A 12,842-nucleotide genomic window follows, 5' to 3' on the forward strand; every position below is an offset into this window, starting at 1 on the left:
TTTGGGAGAACAGCACATTAACAAGAACACTTGTGGTTACTCATCATAAAGATTAACACTGACAAGATGAGACTCTTTAGATGCTATGTGTTGGAAAATGGGAGGAGAGGAGGAAAACCAAACCAAAACATTATCTTGCAAAGGACTTGTGACTTTCTCCTGTGTGCCACATTTTGCCTTCAGCCCAAGCTGTGGCATGCCTGCCTTGAGGATAAGAGAAGAAATCCCCAGAGGGTTACCACCATGAACACAGAAGAACTCTGTAAGGCACTCATGTGCTAGCAGAAAAAACGGATAACTGACAAAAATTCTTAGGACTGTAACAAGTTTTTACATGTTGTAACTTGTCAGGCATTACAACTGGCAGCTTGGCCCCTCACAGTACACACCAAAAAATGTTACCTTTAAAATGAACAATCTAGTGTGCTTTTACTGTTATGGCTTCGCACAACACTGCTCTCATAAGTCTCTTTTGTTTTTGCCGCCACTGAGTGTCACTATTAAGACAGAATAACAAAGGAATTTTTTTGGGAAGGTTGATAAAGTCCTGGTGGGGATGGACCTGGCACCACCCCCAAGGCAAAAGCCACTCCTCTCAGAATAGCTGTACCAATGCTGCAGTGCTGCCTGTGCAGCAGGCAGAGAGGAGCAGGAGAGGAGGATTTGTTGTGGGAACAATCCCAAGCCACTGCCTGGTGGACACTGCCCCAGTGTCCAGACAAGGTTTGGCACAGCATGGGCTAATCTGGGCAAAACCAAGCAGGCAGTCTAGTTCAGGGCTGGCTACCTCATGCACACAAGACATCCAAGTGCGCTTGTTCAAGAGCTGACGTATGTTATTTTGAACCTAGCTTTGGTTAGAAACCGCCAAAGAAACCAACAGTGACAGCCCAGAACAACAATACAGGTTTTAAGGGAAAATGTAGCTGTGCAGACACAGTCTGACAATGGCTCAGCTGAGATGCATCCTCTCAAGAATTGTTTTCATCTTCAAAGGGCAAGTGACAGACTGAATAATAGCAAAGTACAACTTTGCTGTTGAAAGAGGACGCTCTCCTGAGTTCCCACCATGTCGCAGCACGTAACCTACAGGAGTGCTACAGCAAATTATAAACTTATTTTTATTGCAAAGTCAGATCTTTGCAAAAGGTGAATGGAAGAACAAAGGGAAAGACTCGTACATTTTGTAAAGCATGCACACCTTCCAACAGTGAAACACCTCCCAGGTCGAACACCGGGAGCTCATGTTGTCTTTGTCAAGACAGGAGGAAGAAATACTTACACCCAGTAAAGCAGCATTAGCAGGAAAGGACAGATGATAATTGCCTGGAGGACCTGCCAGTCCCTGCAGAGGGCAGCCAGCCCTGGCATGAGGAACTGCCCAGCCATTTCAATGAAGCTCGCCGCCATGGTGATCATGAACCGGTGCCCAGGAGGACAGAGCTCTATCCCTGAAATACAGAGCACAAGCAAATGCATTAGCCCCCCTCCAGCAAAGGCCTCCACAGAGCATCTCTTTACCAAGCTTTCAGAGAGCTAATGTCCTTCAAGACCTTTGACCAAAGTTGTGCACAATCACATAAATCTTGTTTCCTCCTGTATTTAGGCTTCAAGTACCATTGCAGCTACAGCGAATCCCATTACGTGCTGCCTGTGGCACAAACACCGCAACTTCCATACACCTATTACATCTCCTGCAGATCTGCTGTATCTTCATTGTCAGCTTTTCTTCAGTCTCTGCCTAGAGAAGCATTTTACCCAATGGTAAGATACTTGTTTTTAAAAGGGAATGAAGGGTAAAGCACAACCCAAAGATTTTGGGTTGAGCCTTTTCCCACTTCTCAGGATGCCGTGTAACCTTCCAATCAGTTTGCTGGGAGGCAGAAGAGCACAACCTTCAGCAGGGTACAGGCTCCCAGCTCATATGGGATGCCACCTGCCCACAGTTTAATATGCAACAACTCGGCTGTTTCCAAGCTGGATTTTGCCGAGTGGGTTGTTTCTGGTTTGCTTTTTGTTTTCGCAATAACTAATCTTGATCAACTTTCAAAGGAGCCAGCCTTCCACCTCTCCTATCCTGTTCCTCATCCGCCCTTTTGCCATGAGGCAATTTACTAGAATCACTGGCATTCTTGGTCGTCTCAGCTGCCTTGTAATAAGTGAGCTCAGCAGATCTGTTAAGCTTTCTTAAACCCTGAGTTCTGGCTACTGTTATTCGGTCCTCAGAAATGAAGAGAAATATATCAGAATCACAGCTTTAAAAACCCATAAAGTAAGTAACAACATAAAAAAAAAAAAATCACAGAAGAAATAGCAGAAAAATTGGACTGCCTTGGGGAAATATAGTTGAACAATTTTTCTGCCAGTAAGATTGCTACAGAAGCCCCTATTTCATATTTCCCATTCGCTCACATTCACTTCTACAAATGAATAATTAAGCACAATAAACCTGCCACAAGTTGTGTAGTACTTATCGGCATGCTGATACAGAAACACAGGCTCGTAAACATTCATGATACATTGTCAGCATTATTGCTTTTCCTTGGGATGTTTCCTATGGTTGTTTTAAATTAGAATTTAATGGCTGTTAAAATTGTAATTGAAAAGCTATAAAATAAGAGGAAGAGATGACAGCTACTCCTTCATTCACTCTCTCATCTGTAGCTTGTTTAGCATTTATCAGTGTAAAACAGATTTAATCTAGCTGACCAGGAGCTAGCTTGTAGATCAAATGTAGAGTTAAACATCATGCATTTTCCCCTCCCCTTTTCAGCCAATGACAAATACTATCAATGGATTTTTCCCAATACATATGAAAACCATATCTGTTGCAAGGCAATCCCAATTTACATTAGCTTAACCACAAACACAGCAGCTCTGGAAAAGAAAGGGGGTGGGGGGGAACCCTCAAAGACTCTCACTTGCTACAAAAGGCTTTTACATTTTAATTAGGAAAACTAGATTAAAACAGAGCTCCTTATGACATTAATATGGTTTTATTCGTACTAATGAAGTATCCCAAGCCTAGGTGATTTTTTAAATTCTATGCAAAGAGGTCACTTCCGCTTTATTTCTTTAATCTTCAAATACAAAGCTGTTCTGTTTGTTTTTCCAAATCTTAAAAGTCATAGTTACTCACACTCCAATAGTCCTTCATTAAGTACCGGGACAAGTTTTGTTGCCATAGGAACGGGAAGTCTGCATTGGATACGTAAGGCTTCAGCATTTCAACTGCATTACTTAGGTTAGTATCAGATTAAAAAAAATAACCAAGAGAACAACCTTTATATGAAGTCAGAAAGAGATGTGCAAATAATAAAATGTTATATTATTATGTCACTGGTGCATAGTACATAACTCCATACGCAGCAGTTATCCACTGTAGAGAAAGGTAATAACTTCAGAGATAGTTTAGCATCTATTTTTTCCCCCTCTGAATTATCACATGCATACGATTAATTTTTGACCTTTTCTCTAAAAGAAGCTGGAGAAGACCAAAAAATAATAATCTTTGTTGTAGCTGGGCGAGCATGACTTTCAAGTGACATCAGCAGGTGCTCTGTGTATATGAAATATCATATCTCTGTTGAAATGTTCTACATATCAGGACAGCCTCCTGACTTTCCAACATCTCTGGCATCAATTTTAGATGATAAAAGATTCAGCATTGCCATTTTTAGCAGGCATTTATCAGTCAGCCTTTTCCCAGCTCTGCCCCAGCACCAGAAAAGGTGAACCCCTGTACCCTGCTGATGCTCCCCCTGGTGCCACAATGCACCCAGGCATGAGAGGCCTCTGAGGCTGCAACAATTTCCCTCTAGTTCACATGATAAATTACCAACAAAATCACTACAAGACAGAGATCAGAATCATCCACTTGTGGCAAATCACAGTAAGAAAGCTTCAGCCCCCCACTCACTGAAAAGGTTTCCACCTCAACTACTCTGTGGAGCATAGAGAAAGCCCTTGCCAGACACACAAATCATGGAAGTTACCATCAACACAAAAAACTCCAGGATATATCTGTTTTTTCTACTTGGAAAATTTTGTGTGGGCAAGGAGACAGGCAAGGAAAAGATTTTGCTTCCTTGCCCAGCATTTCTATTCTGCACAGCACATCCAACTTTGATGCCTAATTTCCATTAAGTCCTAGGCAAGCAATCATACGGGCAAGTTGAAACCTGTATACAAAGCAGTCCTCCAGTACTTGGGCAGTGAAATCAAACATGCCCAGGACACGCGGGACAAATTTTTGTGCCATCAATGGACACCCAACAGCACTGGACATCACAAGCGCAGAAACTGAACCCAGACAACCCCTGTAGCAGAACTGCTCTGCACGCTGTAAGTATGACCCAGCCTGAAAGTAACTGTCTTACCACACATGTGATGAAAACCTGAGCCCCACAGGCACCACAAACACAAGACAATTGAACGTATAAGGCTCGTTGCACAGCATATACCTGTGGCTGGGAAATGCGGAAACACCATACAGAAATCCTCCTCTGGGACCCTATCCTGTATGTCCTCCTGCTACGGAAATGACCAAATCAATGTTCAGTAGCCTCACAGTCTGCAAACCTGATTCAGGGAGAGCTGGCGTGAACTATGTCCCTTCTTACAAGGGATGCATGCATTTCCAGTAGCTGCTTGATGGACCCAAAGTAACCTCATTGCTAATGCACAGAAACACATTCTGGCATAGAATGAAGAGTACTGGGGCCAGACACATTACTCCATAAGTCTGCATGCAGTGATTCATATCTGAAGTATTAATACTGGTGATGAACAAAGGCAAAGTAAAAGAGTGTGCATGTACGAGTGTATACATGTGTGAGAGCAAGCAGGCAAACAAGCAGGCACCAGAAGGACAGGCAGAGCATGAGTTAAATGAATAGCACATTCATTTAATGAGGAAGAACAATCTGACCTACAGATAAGGTACCAAGAAGAGGAAGAACAGGACTGGCGTCAGAAAATATCAATACTACTGGGGAAGAAGAGAGAGAACTGAAATTTGTTACGTTTGCCTGAGAACTACAACAGATGAGAAGAAAGAATAAAGAAAAAATTGTAAGCATCAACACTTGAAGGGTACGAAAAGCAACCTCAAACTGGTTTGTTGTTCCCTGCCAAGAACATCCTCAGGGACGTGATGAGGATGCAGCAGTCACTGCCTCATCCTGTGTGTCACACAGACGATCCTGGCCGGACTATGTGGACACACACCTTGGTACCAGAGAATGCATGGGTGTGAGAACATGCATGAATGAAATCCATAAGAGGGTGAGTGTGGTTGTGCAAATCTGCCTGCTTAGAGACTTTGGGACACAGACACACACACACTTTTACCTACAAGATCTCTTACCGAGTTGTTTAGAAATCCCATGAGAAAACTTTCAGAATATTAACAAGGGAATAAGAACCACAACAGCTATATTGGCTGTTTTAGTGACAAAGGACAAGCTCAAGCAATGGGAAAATCTGAGCAATCCTTCCCAGGCAAAAGCAGACCCATCCTAGAGCACTGAGAGGCCCTTCTGTTAAGTGCAGCTGTGGTCTTGCCAAAAAGGAGCTGCATATAAACATCAGCAAGTTAATTCACTACAGTTATATGGTAGTTCAACCGATGCACGTCATTTACATTGCCTCCTATGGAAGTAGGTACGCCTGGAAGAACCCAGGAAGCGGAGCAGAAAGGAAGATGTTTTTGGAGTCAGGCTGTAGGTAGATGAGGTATTGCACGTATCTTACCCTCTCCACCTGCTGCTGTGAAAGGAGCAGTCTGCCTACAGGATATGGGACATACTGACACGAGACCAGGGAGGAGTACAATAACACTGAGTTAACATCAGCTCATGTTGCCACAGCGCATGGCCCTGTGTAGTTCACCTCCTCCAAACCCCACTGCTGAGCTGTCATTGCCATGAGGGGGCTATGTGCTGCATCCCGTCACTTCTCAATTGGCCTTACGCTTGCGCACTGGTAATACATCATCTGCTTCAGCTTTCAGAAACCCTCTTGTTTGTCTTCAAAGGCTGACATTTATTTTCATAGGATATTTGCACAAGGATGAACAGCAAATACTTTTATTTAAAGGAAAACCAAAGTAATTTGCAAATAATATATCAAGAGGGAAAAGAGGTTAAATCACACTGCCTGAACAACTCTCTAGCATTCACTCACCTGCCTCCAGTCCCAAAACACAAAGCAATTCTTATACTGCAGCCTAGGTGCTAGTTCCATCAGAAACCACAAGCTAACTGCTTTTGTGCCCTTGCAATTTTCTCTTGCCACCCAGTTTTAGTCAATGAACCACCAAGACTGTAATTATACAGGAGTATCCCGTGGAGAAAATGGCCAGGACAAAGCACAAATCTGGGCAACAGCATTCCCACTGAAAAAAATCCCTGAGGACACAGTCTGATTCTAGACTCACATTCAGTTTCACATTATATTAAGAAAAAAACCCAGAATCAAACAGAATGATTTTTGACAGTTCCCTCATATTTCCCAACACTCTTAATTCCATCCCTTTAAGGACCCTTCCAGATGTTCCGTTATCCCAACATGGAGAAAAACAATCAGATTCAGATGAACCAGACCCATACTATGAGTTAAGCAGAAGAAATCTCAGGCAACACAGTTTGAAGTGTAAAATGCAGGACACCAGAAATTCACAGTGGTGGTAAGCACCCTAAAGCACTGGGGCTGTGTTTGCCTCTCTGCCCCAGTGGTTGCTCAGCTTAGTCAAGAGCAATGTGCAAGCTGGGACACTGTCATGGGATTTTGCATTTGGACTCTGCTTTTCAACAAAGCACTAAAGAAAAGAAAAGAGATCTCAGAGCACTTAGTTTTCCAAGCTGTGCAGCACTTCAGGCATGTCTCACCACTGCCGTGGTCCCTGAGCTGACCCTTTTGGCATGATGAGCTTCGCCACCTCTGTCACAGCAATCTTGAAGTCTGCTGGGAGACGACCCCATCCCCGCTGCTGCTATATTCACCAGTTTCCACCAAGCTCTCTCAAACCTCAGGGACCTCTTCTTCCTCCAATGCTCTCCATGGGATTTGCCCTCTGCTGTAAACAGATCATCTCGCTGGTTGTTCCTAGAATAACACAGCCCCCAAGCTCACTTGTGGCTAGCTGACCAGATAAAATACAGTGAAAACTTAGTAATTCCCAGACAAACCTTTAAGTTTGCAGCTGGCTGCTAGGGGAAGAAATAAATAAATAAAATCCAGCATATCTGCTTATATACCCAAATTTCCAGGTGGTTACTAGACACAAACCTCTAAGAGCTGCAAACACTACCCATGGGCTACGCACACTCCTTACCTGCATTAGCACACTTCTGATTCAGCATGGGTTGAAATGGCCCAGGTTAAGCCCTCACTTGCTCCTTCCTGAGTGAGTTTGGACAGGGAGTACATTTTCTTAACTGTCTCTGCTGTCACCAGAAGTGAGAGACAAAGCACCACATGTAAATACAGTTTATTAGAGAAGAGCAAACAAAGCATTGTGTGGAAGGAAAGGTTACCACGTTCACTGCAGTGCACAGACAACAGCAAATTGGTATAAACAGAGACAGAGTAGAAGGGAAGGAAAAATCTAATTTCTACTCTGAAGAAATCCAATCCACTGCCAGGCAAAACCAGCAGTAATAGACTGAACCTCCAATGGTTGAGGAAGAAAAATGTGATTATTTTTCCCCAGGAGCACAGCAGGATACAAGTTACTCTAAAAATACATCTATGAAGTGACATGGGTGCTCCTTCTAAGGTACTTCTTTTACACATCATAGGTTTTACACACACACACTAGCCCACCATTTACATCTAATTAACACTTTCAACGTGTGTCGAATCAGTCATGCATGCACTGACACAACCCAAGCTTACAGAGCCCTTGGGCTGGCTCCAGGGCAGGCAGCCCGCACGACATCTCATCAGATGCGGTGCAGTGGCACTCTTCTGACCTGGACAGATATCCCTTACCTACTGGATGCACCATTCAGGCAAGTAGATACCTAATCAGAACAGGTATCTTTCCTACCAAAACTAGATCAGATGTTCATATTGTGTACAAGTACCAGGGCAGCACTAAAACTGATGCTAGGCAAAGTACCTTTTAAATACAGTAGTGAACTGTTGCTGCTGCAAACACTACAAAGCGCATAGTAAGGCTTAGCTTGAAAAAAATAAACACAACTTCACCTTTCATCCAGAATCTAACCAAAACACAAAGTGCAACATCTCCTCTCTACTTTCCACATGCCTGACTCTCCTGTAAGGCACAAATGAGTAACATACCAACCCAATTTCAGGCTTAGCATTGGTCAGCTATGTCAGGGTAATTCAGGAGCACTCCTCCCAGCTGCCATCAGTCTGTAGGTACCCACAGATAGAGTGTTTGGACCACAAAGAGACAGCCTAAGTTTGACGCAGGCTGTTCACTCACCCACCATGAACACAGCTGCGGGAGCTGGGGACCAAAGGGCCCCTTCAAAAGGCCAAGCCTGCTCACAGCAGGGACATGGCAGGGCAAGGATGAGCTTGGCTTTTCCAGACACAGGAGACCTGGAGCAGGGGCTGCCTGACCACAGCATCTACATGGTATACAGTGATGCCTGCAATTATGCTGGATCTAGGCCGCTTCCCAGGGAGCATCAGCAACAGAACAGGGAGCACGCTTTGTTCCTCTTCATCCCACAGCATCTGCATTTGCCGAGTTTTACATTACTCAAGACAAACAACAGCTCACAAAACAGACAGCTGATGGCATAAGAAACCTTTAACATACAATGCTGCTTGCCATTCATGAAGTGATAAAACTGAAGAAATGTTAAATCACATTTGTGGTACTGCAGTTGCCATCTACTTCCAGGGGAAAGCAGCAGCATCCCCACTTCTGACACGCAGCAGCTCCCAACCAACACTAATTTTTGATGACAGTTTGTATATGTGAAGAACAGCATTATGAAACAAAACCAGGAGGATGCCCCTGGAAATCTAAACATCAGTACCAAAAAGCATAAGAAACTGGTAGATACAGAGCACACTCATTTCAGAGTAAAGATGACTTAATTAAAATGCAATTCAAAAGTGATTAAAAAGCTTTGCTATGACATACATCTTCATGTATCTTCATGCTATCTACAAAAAAAAAAATTCTCTTCCACCTCCAGTCTATAACTTCTTACCCTTATATTAAGAGACTCTCCAAACCCACATCACTATTTGACAGAATCACAGAACAGTTTGGGTTGGAAGGGACTTTAAAGATCGTCTAGTTCCAGCCCCCTTTCATGGGCAGGGACACCTTCCACTAGACCAGGTTGCTCAAAGCTCCACCCAGCCTGGCCTTGACTTTGTTTATTTTGGCACAAAACTAAGGTTTCATAGAAATATATCTGATTCTTCCTTGTTCTCAAAAGGTGGCTTGCTCTAAAGGAAGTGCACAGCTGATGACAGGAATATTTTGCAAATCGAACACCTCTGCTGTTTACAACAGCTGGCCCTTTTTTTCTCGGCAGGATCTGAATCACAACTGGCATCTTTTTTGACAGGAATGAAGGAGTGCAGCTGAAACAAAAAAACAGTGTGAGAGTTATCAGAAGAACTCATCTTCTTTGAAGCTTCAGATTAAAGGGTTCTGCATCTGTATTTGTCAGCAATTTTTTAACAATGTTGTAGCCACCTAAGAAAGGAAGGGAGAAGAAACTCAACAGCCACAAGTCTGCATGGCAGTCTCTTAATCAATCAAGTGGCAAACAATATTCCAGCAGCAGCTGTTTCTAAATCCCAGTTTGCAACCTCCAGATGGATAATGGTCCTCAAAAAGATAAGCACAACGAGATAACAGCCTAATACCTTTCAGGTTTATTAAACATTTCCCAGCTTGCTGAGGCAGCAGGACAGCCCCTCTCTCCCCAGGTACTGACCCCACATGAGATATTCTTCTAAACAGAAGCTTTTCACCACTACCATCATGCTGTTGGATGAATGAACAAATGCACAGAGCCCTGGATTTGGGCATGTTCCTATCAGAACTGCAGACTGCTAACAAGAATTTGACCTGGGAACCTTGAGCTGTCTGCAGCCTAGCTTACGAAGCAGAAAAGACAAGCATAAAGGAAACCTTTAAGCAGAGGGCCAAGAAACGCCCTTGGTGCTCCCTAGGTTTCAATAAAACACTGCTTGCCCTGCATGCCTTCCCTCAGATCGGAGGAAGATGGCTTGTCTGAAGCACTGCACACCAAAGGCACAACCCCAAGGTGCTTTCCGCATCTTGCTCATTTAGCTTGTGTTAACTTAATAACAAGCCCTCCAAATGCTTACATACCCAGAAGCTAAGCAAACATTTGGGTGGCTGGTTATTACACACTCATAAATATAAGTTGTAAACCCACACACATGTATGGATAAACACATGCTCATGGATATGTTGTGTACATATCTAAAGCCAAGAGGCCCTAGTTCCTTTTCCTTCCCTGCCTCCTCTCTGATGTCAAAAGCAATCAGTGGAAGTTTGAGTGATGCCCTGAATAACCCCATGCCATTTCAGAGGACCTAAATTGCTCAGCTGGCATCACCAGCATTGGGGAGAGCCTGCAATACCACAGTGCTGGCTGAAAGTATACCACCCAAACTAAGGGGTGACTTTTACATTTATAGTCTTCTATCTCCAGGATTCAGTGTCAAGCCTGGCTCAGGTCTGGGGAAGGCAAAGGCACACAGACAGAATGGGAACACCACAGGATGAGAGAGGACCATGCCAAACAGTGCACACAACCACTGTTCCAGGATCGGCACAAATAGGACAGCCCCTAGTCCAGTCTCCTTTAATTTTAAATCTGTAATGATACAAAAAGACAAATGAGGCTGTGGCAGTATACAGGTGGTGGGAAAACTCCTCTTGATATGAAAGCAGCCAATGCACAGCTAGAAGTAGTACAAGTATTGTTTTTCTGCTTCCATTTCCCAACGAGTTTTTATTTTCCGAGGCCAGAGAACAGCAGACAGCATAATTCACTGAACTCAGTGAGAGTGCAGAAAACCTGTTGAGGAAGGAGCATTCACTTTCCGGCCCACTTCAAGCACATCTGTATTTCAAGCCAAGTTAATACAGGAGGGCAGCACCTGTAGTTGTACGCACAGAGATAAACGCAGTGGAATGTTCCTCACGTGCTGCTGTTATATTCATAATCAAAATGATCTCATAATTGCCAAAGCTTAAACATTCTTTAAGTTTCTTCCTTGCTACCTTTACTATTACCATCTTTGAAAAGTTTATCCTCTAAATTACCACAATTCCTTGAGTTGGTAAATCTGACTTCAGGGTGATGAACAATAAAAGGGCAATTAGCATTACAACGCCTCCAGCACCTCATATTTCTATGTAAATCGCTGTGCTAAGGACATCCTTACCAAATAACAAACCAGACCACCCAAGCACATCCACTGGGATTCAAAATTTTCCCAGGATCATCCCTGAAAAATGCATGGGTTTGTTCAAGAGTATCTCACAGCTAAGAAGAATGTGTCTTTTTACAAGGGTAAAATACTAATATATCCTGATAAAACTGTGGTAAAGAGCTAAATATTTCTGCTGAATAGATGGAAAACCTCCTGTTGCTTTGCAATAACAATGAAAAAGAGAAAGCTCACATTTCTTAATATCCTTCTTCCTTGGAGGGGGGCAAGTAGGCCGAGAATACACCAATCTCCCACAGCAAAAACCATCCTCCTGCAGAGGACACTTGCTTTTTTCCACTGAAAGACTTCTTTAAAGAAAACTCCTGCCATTTACAGAGGGGTTCAAAAGATGGCAACACTCGTTGATTTGTTCCAAATAAAACTAGAATGAATTGCTGAGCTAATTAATAACACAACATTAAAAGGAAACCAAGGTCCTTGGAAGAATCCAGCTGCAGTTTGTGGAAGCAGATTTCACTTGTTCCAATTAGTCAGTTAACTTTGTACACATCACAGCCACAGCTAAGATTGTGAAGACACATGTCTGCATCCAACCCTTGGGAGGTAAATGACTGTTAACCTTTTCTTATCAATTCCTAAGCATTTCTCTACGTGATTCTCTATGTTTCTAATGGCAGAATTAACTGCCATTAATAGACTGCTTGTCCCCAGATCCAATCAATTTTCCTTTTTACATTGAGCTATGAACAAATCACTCTGTTGCTTGATGCAATAGAAGTAATTCAGTCATGGTTTCCAGGTTTTCCTCTGAGTCTTTCTGCAGAGCCACAAAGGAGGTAAGAAAGGTGGGGCTGAACTGGAAAGGTACGAAACCTGACCTCAGTTTTCAGCTCAAACACCAGTTTGCTTTGTAACGGTATTCAACCACTTAAAGGAATGTTGTAAACAAGCCAGCGATTTCCGTCCATGAGAAAAATGTTTGGTCTCAGGCTCTGTGGCTGATCTTGCCTTTCCTGGTGTGCCAAGAGGTCCTTGGCACCCCCACCCAAGGCTTGGACACCAGCACCTCCCCAGGGCAGGTCCCCGTACCTCCTGACATGCAGTAAACCTGAGCGCACGGTGGGTACACGTCCTCTCTGCCACAAGTGCCACAGAAACATCTGAGCCTTGACTATCTCCCGACCCAGATAACCACACATCCAACAGAAGATGACATGCACTCCCTGACTCCAGAGCAGCACTAGGCATTTACTCTGGGCACATGGCTCAAGGGGAGAGCATCCCCAAGGAAGGAGGGCTGAGCCTTCCCCCAGACCATTCAGACCAAAAACCTGCAAGCTGTTGTCTGAAAAACATGTGGTAACAAGGAGGAACTAATCCCTGGCTTTAAATGTATCTTTTAAGTT

General features: G+C 43.6%; 1 protein-coding gene across 2 annotated transcripts in view; it reads right to left on the reverse strand.

Annotated features, from left to right (window-relative positions):
• The window catches only part of SLC22A23 (solute carrier family 22 member 23), a 110,908-nt gene that overhangs the window by 33,212 nt on the left and 64,854 nt on the right, over positions 1–12,842 (reverse strand). For both annotated transcript variants that reach the window (XM_061449371.1, XM_061449372.1), the window contains exon 4: positions 1,283–1,451. In XM_061449371.1, the coding sequence (XP_061305355.1) occupies positions 1,283–1,451 (169 nt within the window). The remainder of the gene's footprint in view (positions 1–1,282; positions 1,452–12,842) is intronic.

Source organism: Pezoporus flaviventris, unplaced genomic scaffold (genome assembly GCF_033815535.1).
Source record: "Pezoporus flaviventris isolate CSIRO_AGI_PZ_B2104156 unplaced genomic scaffold, CSIRO_AGI_Pfla_v1 ptg000007l, whole genome shotgun sequence".
Taxonomy (NCBI): domain Eukaryota; kingdom Metazoa; phylum Chordata; class Aves; order Psittaciformes; family Psittacidae; genus Pezoporus; species Pezoporus flaviventris.